The sequence below is a fragment of the Heloderma suspectum genome, chromosome 6, assembly GCF_057233095.1.
Source record: "Heloderma suspectum isolate Gila_16-S chromosome 6, 16-S_ref, whole genome shotgun sequence".
Classification (NCBI taxonomy): domain Eukaryota; kingdom Metazoa; phylum Chordata; class Lepidosauria; order Squamata; family Helodermatidae; genus Heloderma; species Heloderma suspectum.
In genome coordinates, this window is record NC_139463.1 from 43,978,469 (window position 1) to 44,005,288 (window position 26,820).

Consider the following 26,820-nt stretch of genomic DNA (forward strand, 5'->3'; position numbering starts at 1 on the left):
GCTTCGCTTCTCCCCCCGAAGTTCAGGCGAAGGGGGGGAGGCGTCCCACCTCGCCCGGCTGAAATTCAGGCTGGGGAGAAGCGCCCCATCTCCCCGGCCGCGAAAGAAAAAGTAAAACAACAACAACAAAAAATCCCTGTGATAGGCTACGTGACGATTTACGTAGCCTATCACGGGTGTGTGTTGTTGTTTTTTTACTTACTTTTTTATTTTGTAATGGCGGCGGCGGCAGCCGGTCAGGAGACCGGCCGCCGCCCCCACCCCCCATGAACCGCCGCCGAACCGCCGCCGGGACCCACCGCCGAGAGGGACATTCGCTGAAGGTAAGTCCCATCCCCGGGGGGGGGGGGGGGGGGCTGGCAGAGAATTTCCCCAACACTTTCGGGGGGCCGAATGCCTCGGCGCTCGGCCTCCCGAAGATTCGGGGAGAAATTCTCCGCCATCCCTAAATCCCAGCGGCTTTTTACTAAATTAAAAGGTTTGATGGAAGTTATATTTTTTTGCAGGTTAAAAGGTTCCCTCTCTAAAGATACTCCTGTCCTTAGAAACTCAGATGTAGTGGAAGAAAATCACAGGAGCTGTTTTATATAGTGACTTGGGGTGTGTTTCCATGCTATCGGCTTTACCTTTGTTGTGATATTTCCCCAATCGCATCTGTTCCTTTTCCAGTTTCCACAGTGCTGAAAATCCCGGCTTATCATTGCTGTAGCCTGGGGCTCTGTGCTGTTTCTACTGAACTGTAATCAAATTATTTTCTTGATGTCTGGGTGGAGTCTGGGTTGGGTCTGATTACCTCATCCATGTTCCCGGCTCCTTCTCTTGCTGAGTCCCCCCTCCCTCTCCCCCTTCACTGACAGAAACATACTTCCAGGTGGGGTGGGGGCTTGGAAGTGAATGTCATCAGACTAGTTCGGCAGCCCCTGCCAATCAGAGATCGGCTCTAGCCAGCTCTACTCCCCTTAATGGCATTCTTGGGAACAAGCCTCATTGACCACAGCAGGAGTTACTTCTGAGTAGACTTCCTGGATGTATACCCAATTCCGCCCATTTTTTTCCTTTCCCTCCAAATAGCAGGCTACCGCATTAATTAGCATACACTAAGTCACTCTCTCATTATCACACTATTGCACAAGTCTTCCATTAGTATGCATACCCTCCACATCAGTATGTTGCTAGGACCCTATCACTCAATCGCGAAGTAGCACTAACATACATTTGCACTATCTCACGATAGCGCATTACTCCAGGGATGCCTGCTGACTCCTGTTGAGGGCAAGGGGACTTGTTCCAGAAAATGCACTATTGCATGATAGCACAAATGCATGTTAGTCCTATTTCGTGATAGAGTCATAGGAAGATACTGACAGAGGGTGTGCATATTGACCTGTGCAATAGTGTGATAATGAGATAGCGACTTAGCATGTAATATGAAAACTAGACCATGATGCTTGTGGCATCGTTTCCCTGGTCCGAACAACACAAAGGAATATTAGCCATGGATCCTCCCGATGTGTAGTTCTGGGGAAGCAGATAAACCTGATTTTCAGGCTGTAATGGGAGTACTTGCTTGCCTGCGATAGGAGGCTTATATGCACTAGTGTTCTAGCGCTTATTTTCAATGATGTTTTAAAAGTTGGTCCCTCAGCATCCTGCTCCAAAACGGCGATGAAACTTCCGGAAAACGGGGAGAGAAAGGGTTGGGTCACTGAAGTCACGAGCGACACACCCACAAAGGCTGGGCTACATGCCCATGGGCAGGACTATGATACCGAACCTAGTGTGGTTGTGGAAACAGGGCAGTAATGGAGCCGAAGTAAGCTGGAAAAGTCAGACTATAACCAGTCTCAGAAGAAGTGGCATTTCTGCAGTAAAATGTGGGGCTGGTGCTGAATAGCCATGATGTCATGGAAACACAGGGACTTCACCACACAGCCAGGTTGGAGTAAATCGCTAGTGGAAACACAGCCCTGGTTTGCACATCACATTAACCCAGCATTTAAAAACAAATCTGGGTTATGGTAAACCCAGCAGGATATTGATACATGCTCCCGGATCACTCCTGCTGCAGGTGGGAGCAGCAGGTTGCTTTCTGTGATGTGTGAACCAGGAACTCTGGCTTGTCTCTCTGGGCTACTGTGATCTGCGAATTGCGCCAGTGTTTCTCAAGCTTCTTAAAACTGGCCCCTATCTTCTGGTATCCCAGCTCACACATTGTTGTTGTTGTTGTTCAGTCGTTCACTCGTGTCCGACTCTTCGTGACCCCATGGACCATAGCACGCCAGGCCTTCCTGTCCTGCGCTCTCTCCCGGAGCGTGCTCAAGTTCATATTCATTGCATCAGTGATGCTATCTAGCCATCTCATCCTCTGCCGTCCCCTTCTCCTTTTGCTCACACATACACACCTTATTAATGGGGAATGCATGGAGGAGCTCAGAAATGTACACAAGGATCTCTTTAGCCAGCAGCAAAAGGATATGGAAGATCCCAGATCAAGTCCCTTTGAACTTGCCTCTCCCACCTTTGAAAATGTCACGGTCTCATCTCTGAGCCAACAAAGAGAGAGTCATAACAGTGTCTGAATGTCCTTGCTGGGTCGGGCCAAGGGCCTGGTTCGCCCAGCATCCTGTTTCCTCCAGTAGAAGTTCACCATCAGGACGTGAGGGCAATAGCCACTCGATAACCACTTGATAGCTGGCTGTGATCAGCTTGCATGACACTTTGCAGATAAAATCAATCATATATGTGCTGACTTGGATAGCATAGTTGATACAGGTCTGGTGGAGGTAACTTTGGCTCCTGCTTGCCCAGTTACGATGGATACTTTTCTAATTGTACAGCCTGAGGATGTGGACAGGATCCTTGGAGAAGTGAAGCCTACTGCTTGTGTGCTGGATTCTTATCCTTCCAGGCTTATCAAGGCAGCCAGGGGGTGGGGGCAGTGGTGAGCGCCTCTTTACGGCAAGGTGTGATTCCTCTTGCCTGAAGGAGGCAGTGCTAAGAACTTTGGTGTTTTGTTTTTTTAAAATCCTCCCTGAATATTAATGTGTTCGGTAATTTCTGGCCAGTCCCCAATATTCCATTCTTGGGCAAGGTGCTGGACTGCGTGGTGGCTTCTCAGCTCCAGGGATTTCTGGATCAGGCTGATTATCTAGATCCATTTCAATCTGGCTTCAGGCCTGGTTAAAGGGCAGATACTGCTTTGGTCACCTTGGTGGATGAGCTATGCCAGGAACTGGACAGGGGGAGTGTCCATGGTATCTCTCTGAGGTGTCTGTCTGAGCTGGGACCGGAAGGCACTGTTATACGGTGGCTCCGGTCCTTCTTGGAGGAGCCATCTCAGAAAAGGGTGTTGAGGGATTCCTGTTCGACATCGTGGCTGTTGGCCTGTGGTGTCCCTCAGGGTTCCATCTTGCCCCCCATGCTATTTAACATATACATGAAACTGCTGGGAGAGATTTGCAAAATTTTGTGGTTTGGTGCCACCAGCACACTGATAACACCCAACTCTATCTCTGCTTTCTATCCAAATCCAAGGAAGCTGTTCTGGTTCTAAATCGGTGCCTGATGTCAGTAATGGACTGGATGAGGGCAAACGGACTGAAGCTTAATCCAGACAAGACAGAGGTGCTCCACATTAGTCAAAAGGCAGATCAGGGAATAGGGATTCCACCTGTGCTGGACGGCGTTATGCTCCCCCTGAAGACTCAGGCTCACAGTTTGGGTGTACCCCTGGGCTCGGCCTTCAGCCTGGATGCTGAGGTTTCAGCAGGGGCCAGGAGTACGTTTGCACAGCTGAGGCAAGTGCGCCAACTGCGCCCATTCCTAGAGATGTCTGATCTGGCCATGGTCACGTATGCTTAAGTTACATCCCGTTTGGACTACTGTAACACCCTCTATAGTGGGCCGCGGTGGCTTAGTGGTTAAGACACTGAACTGCAGACTGGAAGGTCGGCAGGACAGCAGTTCGAGACCCGAGTGCTGCGTGATGGAGTGAGCTCCCATCTTCAGTCCCAGCTTCTGCCAACCTAGCAGTTCAAAAGCAAGAAATTGCAAGTAGATAAATAGGTACCGCTTCGGTGGAAAAGGTAACAGCGTTCTGTGCACCTCGGTGTTCAGTCATGCCGGCCACATGACCATGGAAGCGCCTTCGGACAGTGCTGGCTCTTCGGCTTAGAAATGGAGATGAGCACCACACCCTAAAGTCAGACACGACTGGTTGGGGACACCTTTACCTTTTTAACACCCTCTATGTGGGGCTGCCTTTGAAAGCTGTTCAGAAACTTCAGCTAGTTCTGAATGCTGCAGCCAGGCTGTTGACTGGGGCTGGTTACAGGGAGCATGTGACTCCCTGGTAACGGCAGGTTCACTGGCTACCAGTCTGTTTCTGGGCAGAATTCAAAGTACAGGCTATGACCTATAAAGCCCTTCATGGCTTGGAGGTCAGGCGACCTAAAAGACCACCTTCTCCCATATGAGCCTTCCTGGTTCTTAAGATCATCTGGAGAGGCCCTTCTTTCGGGACCACCACCTTCACAGGCACGTTCGATGGCAACCCAAGAGAGGACCTTTTCGGTAGCCGCTCCCATTCTGTGGAACTCCCCCCCCCACCCAAAGAGAGGGTAGGTTCGCTCCCTCTCTGCTGACGTTCAGCTGGTAGGCAAAGACTGCTTTATTCAAGAAGGCCTTTGGGTCTGTTGGGTGGGTGTTTTTTATTTTCTCTTTAATTCTGTAATTGTTATGTTTGTATTGTATTTGAATGTACTCTTTTATTGTTTTAATCAATTTTAATTGTGCTTGTAAGTCAACTTCATAGCCATTTTTGGGTAGAAAGGCAGGGTGCAAATCAAATCAATCACTAAGTAGCCCTCTCCTGTTGTTATTGCCCATCAACTGGTATTCAGAGGCACACTGTCTCTAAACCTGGAAGTTTTCTTGGTGTAAAGAAATCTTAACATTATCATTTCTGGCCAGGGTTGTGGGCACCTGTACCTGAATCTAGACCTGGACGGTCCCTGAGATTACTGTCTGAAGCTGGAAATGTTTCAGCACAAGGCACTGCTTGAGCTACTGCTGCTGTTATACAGGCCCCTGCCCTGAGGAGCTTGCAACCTCTACATCAACAAAGGAGATAACAAAAGAAGGGGAAGAAGACGGAGGCACAAATAAGGGAATAATATGCAATGACTGCAGCTGTGCATACTTAGGTTTTGTTACTATAGGACTTAGGGGACAATGGGGGTTGTGCCAAATGCTTCAGGGAAAATGTGTTTTTAGGAGGGATCTGAAGCAAGGCTGAGAAGCTGGCATCACAGGTGTTATGGGAAGCAGTTCCATGTGCAAGGGGGCATCCCGGGAGAAAGGGTGGAATTGTTTGAGGGAGCAGGAGATCTTTGCATGGCTGAGGGTGGTGGAATTAGAGGAACGAAAGTCACAGGCAGGGATGTGTCGGACTATAAGAGCAGGCCTTCCAGGGCCATGGAGGGGTTTGAAGCTAAGGATGAGGGACTTCTCCGTTCCTTCCTCTGCCTGAAGAGTGTTCTGAGGCCTTAGCAAACACAGTCTCAGGTGCCTTGTCAGACTAGGCTGGGGTAAGCAGAAAGTAGATCTCCAGATGGTTTGGACATCAACTCCCAGCATTCCGGACCGTTGACCATGCTAGCAGGGGCTTCTCGGAGTCAGAGTCCCAAACATCTGGAGACCTACCTTCTGCCCACCCCTGCTCTAGGTCGCAAGCTCCAAGCTGAAGCCCTGGAACCTGACAGCAGTGATGCACATAAGGGGGCAAAGGAAGAGTCTTGTGATTAGGACTCCAGACCTGAGCCCAGCACGGTCACCGATGTGGTTGCGCTTTGGGAGAGAGGGCTGTTGTGTGCTTCCATGAGCTCTGGCAGCCTGTGATGAATGTGCCTGGCTTTCAAGGCACCAAGTGCCATGTAGCCTCTCCTCTTCTTTTGTCACATTGAAGTGGAATGGTTCCCTATGGCCTTCAACAGTTGTCTGTTGTGGCTGGATGTGGATGAGGCAGGGGGCTCCTACGTCAGCTTGTTTCCCACAGGGATCAACCCCAGGAAAATCTGGGCCCTTTGCACTATACCTCATGGTGTCACCTATCTGTGTCCCCCCACTTCCTCATACAACTAACCCTAATGTGTCATGTGGGGCCTCCGTGCTGTGAATGATTTCCACCCCTCTTCCCATTTTTAAGACAGAAGGACTGTAGGAATCGGGGCACTGCGGAATGCGCTCGGGTATGGATTGGTGGATTGCGGAATACATTGGAGTATTGCGGAATTAAGCTTAGTATGTGTAAATTAGGCACCTCTTGCTGTTGTTTGTTTTTAAGCAAAAGTAAACGGGGTTTGTTATCTAGGGTCTCTTCCCCCCCACCCAGCCCCTTTCAGCTCGCTATCCTCTCTCCATACCCTTGACTGTGTGTACAGATGTAAGACTGAAGTAAGTTAAGGGGGTGTTCAAGGAGAGCTGTAGAACTACCCTGAATAAGGTTCGTGGAGTTTTTCAAGTCAGGAGACAGGGGCAATGACCTGGACTGGTCATGCATGATCTTTCTTATTTTACATAATTTTGTCACTTTTACTATTTTGCATAGTTTACTTGGCATTGTGGAGGGGCTAGGAGCTTAGTAGGGCATGGAAGCTCTCCTTCTGAGCGTGGAAAATCTTATCCATCCACCCCTCCAGTTTCTGACATTGCTTATACACTTTTAATTGGATCTTTAGGGCTAGCAACTTGCTTTAAAAAAGCCCAACTGAATAAAAATGAAAGTGGAGATTCTTAGCTGAATTTCCACTCAGTACCACGTTAGCTTTTGCATATCCTTGTGGCATGGCATCATGTGTGCTGCAGGGGCAGTAATGCCCTCTTCGCTCTCTTCCCCAGAGCCTCGGGCCTTCTCACGACGGATGCACATGAGGCTGCACAAATGCAGGTCATCAGCCCGCTCTTTGACCAAGAGGTATATCTTCTGCACAGAAACTCCTGGCCAGAAAAAGGAAGAGAAGCCCGGCAGCAGCAGGAAGAAATGGAAGCAAGTTGACCCAGGCTGCTCCAAACGGCACCTGGCTTCAGATGCTCCTCACCTCCCTTGCATGCCTTCCCCTGCCTCTTCCCCAGGAGGGGCAGCTGGGAACAGCGATGGCTCCAGTATGGCTGGCAGTGCTGGCCCTGCATTGGAAGACGAGGATGCCATGTTTCCTCCAGACTGGACCCCGCCTCGCATCGAATTCCTGTACGACAAAGACCCGCCCCCTTTGAGCCCTGCCCCGGGCTCCACATCCGAGTCCCGAAGCTCAGTGGAGATGCCAGATATCACCGATGGGCCTGCTGGGCCGCAAACGATGGAGTTTGCAGCCAGGGCCCCCTTCCCAGCTGGGGGCCACTTGCAGTTCCTGGAAGAGCCCAGCGTCATGCCACATCCCCGCTTTCAAGCTCCTTTGGCTGCAAGTGCAGAGCACTCCAGGCCCAGTTTCTGTCAAGGGGCAGACGAGGAACTGGAAGGAGCTGAGCTTGAGGATCAAACTGAGGCGAACAACCAGAAGGCCATAGACCTGGAAGAAAGCCCACCTTTACCATCCCCCATCTGTCTACTCGTGGAGCCATCCACCATCTTCACTAGAAGCAGCCTCTCGACATCCTCGGACGAGTTTTCAGGGGACCTTGAGAGACTGGCCTGTGAGTCAGATGTGGAGGGAGACCTGGGGCCAGAGTGGTCGTTTTCACTGCTCCCCATTCAGCTGCCGATGGCGGCATCTAGGATCTTCAGATGCAGCATCTCTGCCTCCTCCGATGAGCTTTCTGGTGACCCAAGGGGCCTGGCCCTGGACTTGGACATGGAGGAAGACATGGACGACAGCGGCCTCATACCGCTCGAAGACCTCCTTCGGATGGGCGGCACAAAACCAAGCTCCATGGAGCTGAACACAGTGGGTAACACCATGGGGTGGGCTACTAGCTTGGAGCACAATCGTCTCGACTTGGTTTAGCCCCACTTTCTGTGTCTGGTTTTGTCCTGTAGCCCATCTTCCTTGTGCTCATCTGGCCTCAGGCAAATGCTGCTTTGGGTCATGTTAGCACAATGTCAGAGGCAGCCTGTCATGGTGGTGTTAAGGGGCATCTGATCCATGGGGTACCAGGAGGTTCTTCTGATCAAGCCCCATAGCCATGTACAGGAACTGTGTGGGAGCCATACTGCAGACACAGAGAACCACCAGGAGTGTACTGAACCCTCTGGGTGAGTTGCAGGGCATAGCTATTGGGTTATGTTTGGCTTGGTGATGGCAGGTCCAGCCATAGATAAGAGGGCCTCCCTGGCATTGAGCTGTGGTGGACAGCTCAATGAAGATATCAACCCAGTGTGTGGCTGCTGTAAAAAATGCAAACTCCATGTTAGGCATAAATATAAGAGGAATATAAGAGGAATTGAGAATAAAACTGCCAATATCATACTGCCCCTATACAAATCTGTAGTGCGACCACACTTAGAATACTGTGTACAGTTCTGGTCACCACACCTAAAAAAAAGATATTGTAGAGCTGGAAAAAGTGCAGAAAAGGGCAACTAAAATGATGAAGGGGCTGGAGCATCTCTCCTATGAGAGAAGGTTACAACAGCTGGGATTGTTTAGCTTGGGAAAAAGGAGGGTAAGGGGAGACATGATAGAAGTCTACAAAAATATGCATGGTGTGGGGAATGTGGATAGGGGGACATTTTTCTCCCTTTCTCACAATACTAGAACCCAAGGGGTCATCCCATGAAGCTGATTGGTGGGAGATTCAGGACAGATAAGAGGAAGTCCTTCTCCACACAGTGCGTAGTTATGGGATTTGCTACCACAGGATGTAGTGATGGCCACCAATTTGGATGGCTTTAAAAGGGGGTTGGACAAATTCCTGGAGGAGAAGGCAGTGAGCCTATGTACACCAGTTGCTGGGGAACATGGGTGGGAGGGTGCTGTTGTGCTCATGTCCTGCTTCTGGGTTCCTGGTTGATAGCTGGTTGGCCACTGTGTGAACAGAATGCTGGATTAGATGGACCCTTGGTCTGATCCAGCAGGGCTCTTCTTATATTCTCATGTTCTTATAGCACAGTACTCTCTGATGGGCCCTGCAATCTGTGGTGGGCAGCTGTGAGCTGCCTGCTATTTCAACTACCCACAATGCCCTGGTGTAGTGTCATTCCAGGGCATTTAGGATAATTAAAATGGTGGCCCTGACTGGCTATTTGCCGACCCCCATCACTGGGTGTGAGTGTGTCGGGGCGCAGGGTTGGCAGCAGGCGGGGGACCTGCTGGGTCCTTGGCAACTGCCCAAGGTTGGCAGCTATGTACACGAGCCCCGCTTAAGTTGTGCCGGCCTGCCCCAGACCAACCGGCCTGCTGAAAGGATGCATTTTTTCCTTCCCTTTGCCTCCAGTTCCATTCTTCAGAGCCAGATTGTTACCTCAGCAGCCTAGACAAGCTCCTAGAGGAGAAAAGGTAAGACCTGCATAAGGCTGGGGCTCCACTGGTAGACTAGGTGATTTGGAGCTGTGACCCAAAGTGACCCATGTGTCAGGCAATCTGTTCAGTCACCTTGCGGCGAATGAATAAGAGTCAGGAGGAGCCTGGCGGGCTGGGTGTTGCTTCTCAGAACCACAGCAGCAGACCTGGGGAGAACAGGGAAGGATAAACCTCTGCGGGGGTGTGGCAGCTCTGTTCAGGCTGACTCTGGGGAGCCACAGATAAAGGAGAGTTGTCAGTGAGCGCAGGTGGCAACACATGGGCTGCGTGCCCCCGCCATGCTATTTATCCTCAGGCCAGCCCTGAACAGATGAGAGAAACTGCAGCTTCATTGGGGGATGTTACCACATATCTCCAAGTTGTTTCTCACCCCCCCCCCCCGGCAATCTATACCATCTGTGCATTCTGCCCCCACCAGAGTGCAGCAGGAAGGTAGTGGGACCGTTTGGGCAAACAGATCCTGCCGTCTCATGCTAGCAAGCCAAGCCACACCCTGCAGAGGGAGGCAATCTCCGCCCTAGTCATTTTGCTTGAGGGATGTCACAGTCCGGGGGTGGGGGCAGTTCAAATGCCAGTGTAGTGTAATGATTAGACTGTTGGACTGGGGAGACCCGGGTTCAAGTCCCCACTCAGCCATGAAGCTCACTGGGTGGCTTTTGGCTAGTCACTGACTTTCTGCCTAATCTACCTTACAGGGTTGTTGTGAGGATAAAATGGAAAGGAGGAGTATCTTGCATGCTGCCTTGGGCTCCTTGAAGGAAAAGGCGGGATATAAATGTAATCAATAAATAAGACTGACTCCTCTCCACTGCACTGCAGTTGACTCCTGAGAATCTACTGATCCTTGGGGGTGCCAAGGTCCCCACTCATCCACTGTCACCCACATTCAGGAACAGGCCCTGCTTTCACACTGTGGCTCTGGCTTTCTGCCCTTTAGGGCACAAATCCGGGAGGATGAAGAACTGCAACGAAGCCTGGGGGAGAAGCTGCTCCTCTCCAACTCGCTCAGTTTGTCAGAGGCAGCTGGAGAAAATGAAGCCGTGTTTCCGGAGGCCCACAGGTAATGAAATGCCATCCTCCAGCTGGGCAGGAAGGGCCTCATGGGAGGCCAGAAGTTGGGAAGTTCCAGTGCCCAGTGACTTGGCTTTGTCCTGTTTTTGGTCCCATGGTCCCAGCATTGTCCTCCCCCCTCCCCCACCCCACAAAGGACTGCGTGGAAGATTAACAGGAGAGAGCTGGCAGTGGCAGTTGCAGGAGCAGATGGCAAATTGCTGGGGAGAGCAGGGAGAGAACAGGCGCAAGGGGCAGAGTCTTGCAGCCCAATCCTCCATATGTTTACTGAGGAGTAAGTCCCACTGAGTACAGTGGGGCTCAAGCCTGAGTGAATGTGCATATGTGCATGGCTGTGCCTGGGGACTGTAGTCCAACACGTCTGGAAGGCGCCAGGTTGGGCAAAGCTGAGGTATATAATGGCAGCCCAGAAGCGTGACCCATTTGGTCAGGGACAGCTCCTATAATCTGCAGAATTCAGCTGGGTCTTTTTATCTTGGGGTAATCCAGACCAGCTTTTCCCAACCTGTTGCCCTCCAGATGCAACTACAACTCCCAGAATCCCCCAGCCAGCCTTCTGCCACTGACCTCTGGGCTGTCCCTTAAATAGTTGATCCAGCTATCCCAGCTACTCTGACTGTCGTAAGAACTTAAGAAGAACCCTGCTGGATGAGAACAAGGTCCATCTAGTCCAGCCTTCTGTTCCCACAGTGGCCAACCAGATTCTTCATGGGAAGCCCACAAGCAGGATATGAGTGCAATAACACTCTTCTGCTTGTGTTCCCCAGCAACTGGTACAAAGAGGCATACTCCCGCCAATATTGGAGGTAAAATATAGCCATCATGACTAGTAGCCATTGAGAGCCTTGCCCTCCAAGAATGTGTTTGGTCCCTGGGAGGCAGAACAAAACTGATTTTGCCGCATGTTGTGACGGTGGGTCTTCACGGGTCAGTGAGTGACCCTGGAGCCTTTAGCAGTCAAAGAATCTGTTCCGTGTCCCCTTTCATTTTGTACCGTGCAGTGGCACAAACCAAGAAGGAAACAATAGCAGAAGACTGCAAGGGGCTCTAGGATAATTTTTTTGCTTTCCTGATGACAGTGGAGGCTGAGCTGGAAAAAATGAGGGGAACAGGGAAAAGATGAAGGGAACAGGGATTATTGACCCCTCTTAATCCACCTTCAGTAGCTGCTTGGTACCATCCCCCAGCTCCCCCCCCCCCCCCCCGTCTCGGCTGTTTCTTTTGTCCTGTTGTTTTAGAGCTCACCTTTGCCAGACAGCCTGTTTGATTGAGCTTCCCGAGTGACCACTTAAAAGCTGTCACAAGGCAGGCTTGGCGGCTTCCTGCCCAGCTCTTGACATTGGAGTGGTCCAATCTCGCCATCTCTTTCATCGAGCAAATGGCTCCTCATCGGTTGTCGCCCATTATCCCAGCAAGGGAATGGGCAATTATCTGGAGTCCTGGTGGAAGAGTTATTACTATTTTGGGTTGCAGTGGAAGGGAAGGTTGGGGGTGGGGGCAAGAAGGGAGGAGCAGGCGTTCTCGAGATCAAAAGCAATTAACCCCTTGGGGGAGAGCAGTTTCAGTTCCTGCAGAATGTGGCGTTGGCTGCACACCATGCTGTGTTGTAGTCAGATGTTTCCTTGAAACGATAATAAAAAATCCCTGGATGATAAAGGAACTGGGAGTAAGGGAGAGTCTTAGGAACAGAGGAAACGGCCTTCTTCCAGGTCAGACTATTTGTCCCCCTAGTACACTGCTGTCTCCTGTGATGGACAGAGGCTTTCTGGGCCTCGGGCAGTGAAACGTCTGTGCCATCACCTGCTGCCTAGGAACAGAGGAAGCTGCCTTAGAGCTGGTCAGACCATTGGTCTGTCGAGCTAAGTATTGGCTATACTGACTGGCAGCTGCTCTCCAGGGTTTCAGGCAAGTGTCTTTCTTAGTCCTTCCTGGAGTGCCAGGGATTAAACCTGGGAGTGTCTCCGTGCAAAACGTGTACACTATCATGAGGCTATGGTCTGCCCCTGTCTTCGTGTGGCTGGGTAATATGGGGTGGGGGTGGGGCATGGTTGGCACTAGAGGTTAGCATGCTGGGGGGCTTCCAGCCCCACTGGCCCTCTTGCTGATAGCAGTTTTGGGATGGGGGGAAAGTACATCAGGCTAATGGTGTGGCAGGGAAGGTGCCACAGCCCTAATCCAAACTGGGGAAGGTGCCACAGCCCCGATCCAAACTCCCACAGCAGTTTTTATGCAAAGAAAAAGATGTCTTGCTTGGCTCTGAGGCAGAGCATCCAATTGGCATCCTGCTCCTTCCACTCATGAGCCCCGAGAAGGTCTCCCACACAGTCCCATTAAAGCGAAAGGGAGCTGGGCAAGGACAGATCTGGTGGCATCTCACGCTGTGGCCATCTCACTTTGCTTTGCCTTAGGGCAGCCTTCCCCAATCTGGGCCCCTCCAGATGTTTTGAACTTCATCTCCAATCAGCCCTGCCAGCATGGCCAATAGTCAGGAATGCTGGGAGTTGTTGTTCAAAACATCTGGAGGGCCCCCAGCTGAGGAAATCTGTCTTAGGGCCCACTTTGTTTGCTGCCTTCCTCCTTTCTGGTCCTGTGAAGAATTGCAGAGGGTTGTTGTCCGAACCTCTTGCTTAGCTCCACGGTTCTCTTTCCAGCTGAGGCCCCGTATATCCGATGGCTCGTTGGACCAACATGTCACTGGAATTGTTTTCAGCCTAAGGGGTCACTGTACCATTTCTCCTGCAAGTGTTGTTTAAAAACCCATCAGCTGAGGCATTCAGGATCCCTGCTGAGACCAGAGATTAAAAAAGAAATAAATCCAGAGGTTTGCTCTTAATCTTCCCCTCTTGCTCCAGCCACAGAGATGCCAGTGCAGCACGTTAGAATCATGTGAAAGTGAACCTGACAATAATGTCCATTTTATCTGTATAATTTCATTCATTTGATCCTTGCTGTGCTTGCTTGAAAGTAAGTCTCATTGCTTTAGGTGGGGTTTACTTCCAAGTAAGTATGCTCAATTTAATATTCCTGTTTTTACAGATGAAGCACTGAGTCTTGAAGGGCTGCCTCAGGACACTCAGAAGAGTCATTGTTGTTGTTACTAGAGGTGTTGTAGGTGTAGTGATGGCTATCAACTTGGACAGCCTTAAAAGGAGATTAGACAAGTTCATGGAGGATAAAGCTATCAACGGTCACTAGTGATGATGACTATATATTACCTCCAGGTTCAGAGGCACTATATCAGTTGCTGGAGAACACGAGGGCGCTATTGTGCTCATGTCTTGCTTGTGGACTGCATGCAGGGAGCTGGTTGGGCACTGTAGGAACAGAATGCTGGACAAGAAAGCCTTTGGACTGATCCAGCACAGGTCTTCTTATGTTGTTATATAGCTCAAAGACAAGGTGCTGTACAGTGGTTATATTAATTAGAACAAACCCCTCCTGTCTAAAACCTAAAAAAGACAAGAAGGAAGGGATGGGAACACAAAAGGAAGAGCGTGAGATGGCTTGGGTTACAAGATCAGTAGTACTGCAACTTCTCAAGAAACTTAAAGGAAGGACTTCTTCACACAGCACATAGTTGTGAGGGATTTGCTACCACAAGTCAGAGTGATGGCCACCAATGTGGATGGCTTTAAATGGGGGTTAGACAGATTCCTGGAGGAGAAGGCTATCAATAGCCACTAGTCCTGATGGCTATATGCTACCTCCAGTATCAGAGGCAGTATGGCTCTGTACAACAGTTGCTGGGGAACATGGGCGGGAGGGTGCTGTTGCACTTGTGTCCTGCTTGTTTCCTGGTTGGTTGGCCACTGTGTGAACAGAATGCTGGACTAGATGGACCCTTGGTCTGATCCAGCAGGGCTGCGCTTAGGTTCTTGCTGTCAGGATTCCCATGTTGCCTACTGAATACTCCAATAGCCAAATCATCACTCAGACAAAAGGGCTGCTTTCCAAGGCTTTAATTCCATTTACCCTAATGAGGCATATGGATGCTAATTGATAGAGACTCAGAGAACTACAAAGGAACAGCCATCTAGGGGTTCAAAGGGAAAGTATATCAGTTGATCTCCGTTTGGGAAAAGGGTGGCAATTCTCTGAACTTAAGGGGTGGGAGGGGAAGATCTCCCCCTCTCCTGTGATGCTTCTGGGCTCAGCTGTTGACATTGAGCCAATCGGGCTGAGCACCGAAGCTCAGCCCCTGCGATCTCTTGCTTGTGTCTGCGACTGCGTCTTGTGTCTAAAAGTTCAGGTTGTCCTTCCCTTTCCATGCCTAGTTCGCTGTCACTCCCAGGGATGGGAGAAGGGGGGGGGGCTCCCCCTCCAGCTGCGCCTCTGAAGTCTGGGAAAATTCCTCCCCCACAAATTGCCGCTCTTCCTCAGAATCAGAGCTGCTTTGGGACTCTGTGGGCTCAGATACAACCCTGACACTTACGTTCTGGTCTTCAGAACGTGCTTTCTACATAGACTTGTTTGCCATCAGTGCCAAGTCCAGATGTTGGGGGGACGTTTGGGCAAGATGCCCTTGGTGGTCCCACCTCCCTGAGTGGAACCACTTCTTCATCAATAGCCATCACCACTGCCCATTTGCTTGCCTTCTCCTGGGCCTAACCCACATAACTGCGAGAGGAAGAGTGCAAGGCAAGCAGAAGAGGCTGCTCCATCTCCTCATTCTTGTCAGTGCTTGCATGCTTGGAGAGGGCCAGGAATACAGGAAGAGATAGTGAGGAGAAGAAGGACCAGGACCAGGAGACTCCGGGAATCGGCAGTGGATCCCCTGTGGAAGTGTTGGGCTTGGCACCTGCCCCATAATGCCAACCCCCTGACACTGACCCTTTCTGCCATAGAATCCAGTGCATCTTTCACAGGACCATTGTGTACTGCAGAGGAGTCTTGGGCATGGTCTAAGTTCCAGTCAGTTTCCGTAGAGTGCTAGCCAAGTCTGCTGAGCCTCACCATCTCCCCATGTGAATGGAGAGAACACCCTACAAGACATCCAGAGTTTGCTTGGGTGTCTTGCATGGCGTGCTCACTGTTTTTCAGGAATGCTTATCCATCATGGTTTGTAAGCCTGATGGCAGGGCCTGTCTCTCTTTTTGATTGAAGTTAGCCACTTTGGGAGACAGTAATGGCCTGAAAAGTGGGATAAAAATATAGTAAATAAATAAAATTTAAAAATAAATAAACCCTTATATTTTGATTTGGCTCATCAATGCCAGCCTGGAGTTCCTCTGTAGGTCAATCTTTTCCCCAGTATACAGCAAGAAGTTAAGCTCTTTTGCACAGTGCTTTGTCTGGTTGGAACTGGCCAACCCTTTTGACATGCATGTTTAGAGTTATTAAGCAGGTGGACATGGCCTCTAAATAACTGGCTGGCTAGACCACTAATATCAGAAATGGAGCTTATTGCGCCAGTGGATAATACAACAGTCCATCCCCACTAATGGGCCAGCTTTTACTGAACTCAGATTTGCATAAATATGTGAGACTTTGGTGCTGTTCTTGGTCTTCCTAGCAACATCTAATTGGAGGCGAAAGGGGCTGCCTCTCTTAGACCATTCTCTTAGACCATCCTTTCTGAAAGGAACTTTGCATATTCTCTGAAACCCATGATTCTACCCAAATAGGTATCATGTAACTACTTGAGTTAGTTTAACTTCATTGATTTAATTTGGAATTCAGTATGTATGATTGTTGCCTTCCCTTGATATTCTCTTCTCCTGCCTAGTACATTTCTTTATATATTTGGACATTGGTCTGCATTGTTTTAAATCAGAGTTTCTCATTAAAACCTCCCCCACATGTAAAACTGCACTGTAGTTAAGCTGCCCCTTGTGTTGTTAGGCTGTTCACAAGGTTTTGTCAAGTTTTGTGTTTTCTGGGCCTTGGGCAAGAAAGTTCAAAGCGCTTTCCTTTTATTGTATTTTTCTTCTAGAGCTGGGCTGAAGAGAGGAGTTCTTGGGAGTGAAACTTAGAATCTGTTAATACACAGCTGGGCAGCCGAGGGTGTTCAGGCAAGGATCAGCCTGTGGTTGCAACCTGTCAGGAATTCTTTTTTGGTGTGGGGGTAAAGCTTGTAAAAAAAGAAAGAAGTGGGGGCACCTGTAAGGAAAGTTCATTCCCCCTCTCAGGTTCATAACAAATACCAGTGTACTTGGTAATTTTTCTTTTCATAGAGCTCCTTTTAACAGGCTGCATTTTCTCCTTTTCCCAGGTTGATCCTGGAGCAATTCTCCATCATTCAGGGCAGCATCCCAGCTGTGCACCCCGGGGAAAGCATTTTTTGGCCGTCTCCCTACCTAAGGACTGCTGTGACCCTTGACACTGCTGGGCTAAAACCACAAAATCAGCTGGAAAGCTTTTTCTTCAGGTGAGTTTCCTTACATTAACTGGTAGGTAAAGAATAGCCTGCTCAAGCCTGGCTAGAGATGTATGAGAAATTTGTTTCAGGTCAGAAGTGGGGATGTCAGAGGAATCCATTTTGGGGGTGGACCTTCATGAGCTTTCCTTGGCTCAGCCCCCCTGGACGTCGGTCCATTTTCCACTGTGGAGCCCAACTTGGTCTGCAGCGAGTTGGACCAGTTTGTGGAATTTCTGGGTTTTTTAATTTGCGCTAATTACTGCTGAATTTTGCCCAAAGTGCACAAAATTGTGCAAATTTCAGCCACAATTTGCACAAATCTCTATTTGCACAAATTACAGCAACATACACACACACGCGCGCGCGCGACAAAAGTTCCCAGAGCTTGGGGAAAAACCTGCGGCTTGGCCTGCAAATGCAAACAGAGCTCTGTCGAGCCAAAAAAGAAACAGATTTCCCAGCGATGGACATCCCCAGTCAGAATTTACCCAGTTCACAACTCCAGGACCCAAGCAAAATCCTCAGCCAAAATCCATATGTTTCCATGAATTGCATTGCAAACAAAAAAAGTGTTAATGCGTACATTAGAGAAATTGTGCATGAAAAAATGCGCACAAACATGCCTTGATCAATAGGAGAAAATGTGTACCATTCGATATGGGAAAATACGTGCAAATGTTCTTGTGAAAAGGAAAAAACTAAGTTCGCATCTGATATGGAAACGAGCCAGAAAGATGTTTGAGGTGGGATTTGGAGAACCTCCACAATCTCGAGTTTTGCTGATCTGCGCATCTCTAGCCATGGCTTCTGGGCAAAGAGTACAACAGACCAAGTGCCACTAGCCTTTTGCTCACTGAGGCGGACAACCTGGGCGTTGGCTGTATCACTGCAGACTGCAGGTGGGGGCTAAGATGACTGAATGTGCCTCCATACAGGAAAGATTCCTACATACGGACACAATAGGGAGAAGGTTCCTGTCTAGGCTACTCCCTGACATGCTAGTTTTCTATGTGCAGGGATGTTTTTTTTTTTTTATGGAGGAAGTGTGATCCATCATGTGACCCCCCAACCTGCAGTCTGAAACAGTACAGCCCAAAGACAGGTTGATCACCTGTGCAAATTCCTGATCAATCTTGGATTGATTACCTGAGAATTATGCAATTCCCATAGCAGAATTCTTGCAAAATCCAGGATTTTATAAATGCATTCTCTTCTGGGAAGAGGCATGTGGCAGCTGCATAATGCTGTATAAGTTAGTTTGGGTTTGGAGGCTCTTACCATGGAAGTAGAATCAGGAAAAAGCTCAGCAGGCAGACATTTTGGATTTGAACTCAGGATCTCTTTGGTCAAAACATCTACCCACTAGACCACACTGCCTCTCATTACTCATGTGTAGCCAAGCCCCCCATGCCCTGCTACCTGTGCTGGGCCAGAACCTGCTCTCAGGTTTTCAGAGGAAGCCTCGTTGTCATCCCCTTTCCTCCTGCCTGGCTGCCACTCTCTGAGCATTTCACTTACTCCAGTGAGCAATTTGAATGATGTGGACAGAGCCAGTCTTCTCAGTTCAGTAGTACTTTCCCCCTCACTGGAAACAGGGGACCTGTGCGCACTACAATAATTGGCTTAAAAACGGCTGAGGCTCGCTTCCAGTGCTGTTGCCTCAGTATCCCCTCCTGGCACATTATTTGATAATAAGAGTGAATAATTAATACTGCTTTGCTGCAATGGCGGTGAGGTGTGGATCCCGATGAACATTATGAACACTGATTAACAAAGCCTCAGAGAAATTTGGAAGTAGTGGCAATGTGGCTGAAAGCACACGTGGAGTTGGGAAGTCTAGGAGCCATCCAGAAGGGCGGAGTGCAGAGTCATCCTTTAGAGGAATCAGCTGAAGGGTTTTTTCTCCAGTTCTTTCTTCAGTGGAGGAGCTAAGTCACTCTAGCTCCATTCTTAAACTGGGATCTAGAACCAACAGAGGCCTTTGGTCCACTTTCAGGCAATCCCCAAGACCAGGTGGGGGCAACATACAGCTCCCATCACCCACCTCTGACCCCTGGATTCATTAAAAATCTATATTTTGGAAAGAAATCCAACATCTGTAGTGGCTAGAAAGCACCAAAAGGGATGACATTACCTTGTTTGCAAGCTAATTTTGAATTTCTTGGCACACTGTAGCTACTATAGACACCTTTTCTTTACTTTTTTTTTAACTTGGCACCTGTGGTAGTGGGGTGCAACCCATGGATGGTGGCTGAGGTGGGTGAACATAAGAACATGAGGCCTGCTGGATCAGACCAAGGGTCCATCTAGTCCAGTATTCTGTTCACACAGTGGCCAACCAGCTGTCAACTGGGAACCCACAAGCAGGACATGAGTGCAACAGCACTCGCTTGCCCATGTTCCCCAGCAACTGGTGCACATAGCCATACTGCTTCTGATAGCCATCAGAACTAGTAGCCATTGATAGCCTTCTCCTCCAGGAATTTGTCCAACCCCCTTTTAAAGCCATCCAAATTGGTGGCCATCACTTCGTCTTGTAGTAGTGAATTCCATAGTTTAACTATGCGCTGTGTGCAAAAGTCCTTTTTATATGTCCTAACTCTCCCACAAATCAGCTTCATAGGATGACCCTGGGTTCTAGGGTTTTGAGAGAGGGAGAAAAATGTCTCCCTATCCACATTCTCCACACCATGCATAAATCTGGAGACCTCTATCATGTCTCCCCTTACCCTCCTTTTTCCCAAGCTAAACAATCCCAGCTGTTGTAACCTTCTCTCATAGGAGAGATGCTCCAGCCCCTTCATCATTTTAGTTGCCCTTTTCTGCACTTTTTCCAGCTCTACAATATCTTTTTTTTTAGGTGTGGTGACTGGAACTGTACACAGTATTCCAAGTGTGGCTGCACCATAGATTTGTATAGGGGCAGTATGATATTGGCAGTTTTATACTCAATTCCTTTTCTATTTATGCCTAAGATGGAGTTTGCCTTTTTTACAGTGGCTGCTCACTGGGTTGACATCTTCATTGAGCTGTCCACTACAGCCCCAAAATCTTTTTCCTGGTTGGTCACTGCTAGCTCAGATCCCATCAGGCTATACTTGAAGTTGGGATTTTCATGCATCAGTTTACATTGTACGCCCTTCCCTGTCCTTCCTATAGAGTTTATATCCAGAGATGACCGTATCCCACTGGTTCTCTCTGCTCCACCAGGTTTCTGTAATGCTCACTATATCCAAGTTTTCCTTTAAGATCAAGCAATTGATCTCCAATTCTCCCATTTTGGCTTGGAGGCTTCTACCATTTGCATAAAAACACCGATACACGGTATCCCTCCCCAGATGCCTCTGCTATGCCATGTGCATCTTTTGCCATGGGATGTTGGCCCCTTTGATTTGCTTTTATGTTTGACCATGTACTCCTGGCCTATTTCCTCCCCATCTTCATTTGGCCAGTCAGAAACATTTTCATCTTCATCCCCTTGGGATGATTTAACCTGAACCGGACGCTTCCCAGCTCCTGTTGGATTTCCCCCAGGCTTTAGTTTAAAAGCTGCTCTGCCACCCTTTTTATGTTTAGCGCTGGCACTCTTGTTCCATTTTCATTTAAGTGGAGCCCATCCCTCTTGTACAGGCCCGGCATGTCCCAAAAATTTGCCCCGTGCCTTACAAATCTGAACCCCTCCTCCCTGCACCATCATCTCATCCATGCATTGAGACTCTTCAGCTTTGCCTGTCTAGCTGGCCCTGTGTGTGGAACAGGTAGCATTTCAGAGAAAGCCACCCTGGTGGTCCTGGATTTCAACCTCCTACCTAGAAACCTGAATTTGGCTTCCAGGACCTCATGACTGCATTTCCCCACATTGTTGGTACCAACATGGACCATGACCACTGACTCCACCCCAGCACTATCTGCTAGGCTATCTAGATGGCACATGATATCTGCAGCCTTCACACCAGGCAGGCAATTCACCATGCGGTCTACACGCCCATCACAAACCCAGCTGACTATGTGTCTAATGATTGAATCTCCCACTACCACAAGCCCCCCTCCCCCCCGGAGGCACATCCTCGGTGTGAGCAGATATTTGTTCGTCTTCCGAGGAATTGATCCTTTCTAAGGGATCATTTCCCTCTTCCTCAGAATGATGCCCTCCTTCCCCAAGACCCTCATTCTCCATGACAGCAGAGGAGCTGTCACCCTGGGAATGGAGCACAGCTAATAGGTCCCTGAAGGTCTCATCCACCTCTCTGCCTCTCTTAGCTGCTCCAGGTCAGCAACCTTGGCTTCAAGGGAACGCACTTGCTCCCTGAGAGCCAGGAGTGCATTACACTGAGCACACACCCATGACTTCTGTCCAGCAGGCAGATAATCGTACATGTGGCACTCAGTGCAATACACTGGATAGCCTCCGCACCCCTGCTGGCTTTCTCCCTTCATAACTGGTTTTTTATTTGGGTGTGTTTTCCCTGGAAAACTTGGTTGTTTACTATGGGAAGTTGGGGAAATTATTTATAGTTATTTATTTACAGTTACTTACTGTGAGGGAGAGAAGAGTAGACTGCCCTAGCTTCCTCGCCCTGTTCCTCAACTCGCACAGTTGCCTAACTTGCTTGTTTGCTGATGCTTTGTCACTGAGGCTGAGATACCTTGTTACTGGGGCTCCTTGCACTCGAAGAGCTGGCTCCCTCACAAGTGTGCCTCCTTATATAGGCCCAATTGTTGCTGCAGGAAATCTGATTGGAGGGCCTCGTTTGAAAAGCAAGGGAGCCTGTGTATGAACTGCTGTCCTGATCAATACTGGCTTTCAGTGGCTGGGAATGTAGGTCAGTTGGCCCCCCAGGGAATGGTGATTCCTTTCCCTCACACAGTTGCTTAACTTGTTTGTTTGCTGATGCTTTTCACTGGGGCTGAGACGCTTCGTCACTGAGGCTCCTTGCACTCAGAGAGCTGGCTCCCTCACAAGCATGCCTCCTTATATAGATAGGTCCAGCTGCTGCTGCAGTGAATCTGATTGGAGGGCCTCATTTGAAAAGGGTGGGGTACAGGTACAAGTCCCCACCCCAAGCAGCTTACAATTTAGAAACAGACACATGGGAGAGGGGCAAACAGAGAGGAACAGACGTGGAGGCAGAGATAAATAGGAGAGGTGGGCTACTTGTTACAGGAGGGGGTGGGGGGCTGTTCCAAAGGCTTTTCAGAAAGAGAAAAGTGGAAAGAGCGTTAGACTTGTACTGGGGAGTCCCAAGTTCAAATCCCCACTTATCTGGGAAGCTCCCTGGATGACTTTGGGCAAGTCACTATCCCACAGCTTAGTCTGACTCATGGCTTTGTTGTGAGGATACTGTGGGGGTAAAACTCTGGTCTCTGGATACAAATTTGATGAATAAAAAGTGCTATATAAATGCGTCACGTTGTTAAAACTTTTTGAGAAGCAGTTTGCATTCAGTGTCAGGCCACAAGCCACAGCTACAGCCCTGCTTTGGGGCTGCAGACTCAGAGATCTGCCCCTGCACCCTCCCTGTGACTAACCCCTCCTACCCTTAGGGTTTGTACAAATGATCAGTTTTTAGAGACACAGAAGCACGCTTGTTGTGCATTTATTTCTGCCCCCATCTGCCTGGGGGCAAGCTGCCTTTTCGGGGTGGGGTGGGCTGGGTCGCTTGTGGCTCATGCGTTTGTGTGTAGCTCTCACTTAGTCATCTGCCTTAAGGTAATCTATTTTTACATTACTCATTTCAAAAACTGGATGACAAATCCCTGCTGGTCTTCTGCAATCTAAAGCCCTCTTGACAGGACTTGGTGGAAAAGCATCCACCCACCTGCAAAGCTAAGGCTACAGGAGTAGGGATCTATTGGGCAAAAATACCCCAATAAGCAATCCCTTTTCAAACAAAAACACCCCCCCCTTTTTGTCAAGAGGTGTTGTATGGAAAGGGGAACATGTTTGGGGGCCATAAGAGGTGGGTGGGCTTTCTGTGCTCCCTGGTGTAGCTTCAGGGGCATTGCCTGTCATTAATTAATTAATCAGTCAGTTTATTTCTGTCCTGCGTTTCTGCCCCCCGCAATGGTGTTCAAGGCAGCTAGGAATGAAATCCAGATTAAAATCAAAATCTTAATTCAAACATAACACAAAAACCAATACATTAAAAACACAACAGTGAAGCAAAGGTGCTCTTTCTTTTCCTCCAGTCTCTCTGTTGCCACAAGGGTGAGAGACTCACAAGATCTTTTTGGGGAGCCAGGCCCGATGCACCTTGGGCAGAGACACATGGTGCTTCTGGACAAGGCTTTTATCGCACCATCGGGCTGCCTCGTTCAGCGAATTTTACCAGGGTGTGTGTGTGTCCAGACACACGGTGCTTCCAGATGAGCTTTTTATCATGCCATTGGCTTGCTTCGTTCACTGAATTTTACAGGGTGTGCGTGTATCCAGACACACGGTGCTTCCGGATCAGGCTTTTATTGTGCTGCTGGCCTGCCTCATTCACTGAATTTTATGGAGGGTCCAGACGTCATCGTGTCCCTCTTGTAACCCTCCCATGTTTTCCCCACCACTTCTCCTGACTTTGGTTTGTACTGCGGAAAATCTGTTAAGGAGAGCAAGATGGAATTTATTTATTTTTGTGTTTGTTTGTTTATTTATTTATTAATTAAATTTCTTAATTGCCCATCTGGCCGGTCACCCGAGCACTCTGGGCGATGTACAACAGTACAATTTAAAACAGTAAAATTACACATTAAACATTATTTAAAAATACCCCACCCCACCCCAAATGCCTGCCTGAATAACCAAGTTTTCCGTGCATGGCTGAAGCTCATTAAAGAGGGGGCATGGCGGAGTTCCCTAGGGAGGGAGTTCCACAGAGTGGGGGCCACCACAGAGAAGGCCCTTTCCCTCGTTCTCACCAGCCTAGCTGTCCTGGCTGATGGGACAGAGAGAAGGCCATCCGAGGCTGATCTTGTTAAGCAGCCTGTCTGGTGTTGCTGGAGGCACTCCTTGAAATAGGCTGGTCAACAGTATCAAAAGCCTCTGAGAGGTCAAGGAGAACAAGGAAGGAGCATTCACCCCTATCCAAAGCCCTCCTCATATCATCCACCAAAGCGACCAAGACTGTTTCTGTCCCATGCCCAGGCCTGAAGCCCGATTGAAATGGATCTAGATAATTGGCTTCTTCCAAGTGTGCCTTCAACTGTATCGCCACCACCAATGATCTTGCTCCAAAATGACGGATTCGAAACTAGGCGAAAGTTGTTCAAAACTTGGGGATCCAAGGAGGGCTTCTTTAGGAGTGGTTTTATCACTGCCTCCTTGAGGGCTGATGGCATCACTCCCTCCTCAAGGGAGGCGTTCACCACCGCCTTGATCCCCTCACCCAGCCTCTCTCTGCAGCTCATAATGAGCCAAGATGGGCAAGGATCAAGTAAGCAGGTGGTCGACTTTACAGATGAAAGCACCTTGTCCATGTCATCAGAGGAAGAAGCTGAAACCGATCCCACAAAACTGGTTTGCCACAGGCCATCTCTCGCTCGCTAACTGTATCCATGGCGCACGGAATAACACTCCTGATCCGATCAATTTTATCCGCAAAGCACCTTGCCAAGGCCTCACAGGAGGCCTTAGAATGCTCCAGCAGTTCCGGAGCAACTGGACCGACCAGGCTCCAGAGCACTTGGAACAGCCTCCTGGAACAGCACTCTGTGGACGCGATAGAGGCAGCATAGCATTCCTTTTTTGCTGCCTTCATCGCCACGTGATAGGCTGAAGATACAGCTCTAGCCTGTGTCCGCTCGCCTTTGGAGCGAGACGTCCGCCACTGGTGCTCTAGCTGTCTCACCTCCTGTTTCAGGCCTCGTAACTGCGGATTGAGCCATGGTGCAGCCCGAGCCCTGTTCAGGGGGAGAGGGTGTTTTGGAGCCACCCGATCTAATGCCCCAGTGATTGCCGCAATCCAGCCACCCACCAGGGTCTCGACCAAGTGGCTGTTTGCGTGCTGCCCGATGCCTTTTTGCTGGGAGCGCTAGGAGCCCTCTGTCTGGAAGCACCCTTGTCCTGTTTGCCACTGCCAGTCTCAGGCCAAAGACCAGCCAGGAAGCCTTTTCATAGCAGCCCACCAAGAAAAGGTCAGGTGCTCTCCAACCCCCTCTTCAGCATACCTGGCAGGAGTTGCCGGGGCCTCTGGCGCCGTGCACAGCTGTCCTGTGTGGTGACAAGCCACACAGGACAGGGCGGGGTTCTCTGGAACTGGAGCAGCGCTGTGTGGGTGACCAAGGTCTTCCTGGCTCTGGCTTCTTTCAACTACTGGCTTGTTTTGTGGCATGGCCCCTGGCTCCAACTTGATGGCTGGCAACATCTGAGCGCCCCACATACAAACAAGTCGTATCACCCCCTATGCCACCTCCCCCAACCTGACGCCCTCCCAGATGTGATGGACTGCAATTCCCATCATCCCAAGCCAGCATGGCCATTGGCTAGGGGTGATGGGAGTTGTAGTCCATCACATCTGGAGGGCAACAAGTTGGGGAGGGTTCCTTCTGCTGAACTCCTAATTGTGTGCATAGCAGATGGAGGTGATTGTGTGGATCAGATGTTGTAATGGTGGTGTACAGCATAGTCCTCCCCCCGACTTATTATTTTATTTAATATTTATTTCATTTACATCCCACCTTCCATCCATTGTGGAGAACTCAAGGTGGCTACATGTGGTCTCCCCTCCAAGCACTGACCAGACCCAGACCTGCTTAACTTCAGCAAGGTAGCTGTCTCATGTGCCTTCAGACCATGCCTGGGATGGTCTCAGACACCCCCAGTAACATTGTCCTCACTTCTGGTTGTACGTCAGGCTCCGGACCTGGGCTGGGACGTGCCCTCCTGCACGAAAGGAGGAAGCTTCTAGCGCCCTTCAAGCTTGGGCGTCCACTCTGCTGGGGTGCTTCCAGACGGAGGATCCCCGATGCTACCAATCAGAAGGCATCGTGCCTCTTTTCCACCTTTCCCTCCTTGATGGATTTTCTGCAGTTAGAAACAACATGGAAGAAGCGGTGGGAAAACACAGGAGGGTTACACAAGGAAGGTGTCAGTGCCTGGACAGCCCCCATGGAAGTACTGTGAATGTGGCAGGACAATGGTGTGATAAAAGCCTCATCTGGTAGCACCCTACTCTTTGAGCCCTATATTCTCCCAGCATGCACCTCTCTGCCCTGAGCTTCTTTCCTGTCTCAGGTTCTCCTTGAAGAAGGACTGGCCTTCTGGAGCTGCCAGGCCCTGATCAGGCCAATGAAGTTGCTCCATCAAATCTCAGCGAATGCATTTAGTTCCTGACCTGGCCTATATTTAAATGACCTCTCCATTATCTGACAAAAGCGCCTTCCTTTCAGATGATGCGAGGCAATCTGCGCTCGATCAATCCCCTTTCTGTCACAATCCGGTCTCATTCCCCTAAGGGTAAGAACTGGGAGACAAATGATGCAACAAGAAGGCCTGGCTCCGGGGTGGGGGGAGCTGGCTTGTGAATGGGCAGCAGCAGCAGCAGGAATTTTGGACAAATCACTTGGCCCATTGAGAAACCGCCAGCCAGACAGGAAGCCGGGCACAAGGAGGCCCTGTCTGGTGGACCAGCTCATCTTCCTTTAGGCCATTGAGAGAAGGGTTGCAGCTGGTTGACCTCAAAACAATTGATGCCCAGCAGAATAAGTGGGCTGCGTCTTTGGGTGAAAATAGATATAACTTTTTAAAAGCCACGGAGCCCTTTTGAAAATGCTCTCCCCACCTTCAATACAAGTGCACCCTTTTCTGTTCTTGGGCAAGGTCTGAGCATCCAGTTCTGCATATTCAGAACTGGGGGTCAGCTAGTTGTGGAGGGGGCCTATTGGCTAGTT

General features: G+C 49.6%; 1 protein-coding gene across 1 annotated transcript in view; it reads left to right on the top strand.

Moving 5' to 3' along the window:
* The window catches only part of FAM178B (family with sequence similarity 178 member B), a 210,008-nt gene that overhangs the window by 1,848 nt on the left and 181,340 nt on the right, over positions 1–26,820 (top strand). The window contains exons 3-6 of the mRNA XM_084808207.1: positions 6,898–7,940; positions 9,430–9,491; positions 10,453–10,575; positions 16,798–16,953. Of these exons, the coding sequence (XP_084664333.1) occupies positions 6,898–7,940; positions 9,430–9,491; positions 10,453–10,575; positions 16,798–16,953 (1,384 nt within the window). The remainder of the gene's footprint in view (positions 1–6,897; positions 7,941–9,429; positions 9,492–10,452; positions 10,576–16,797; positions 16,954–26,820) is intronic.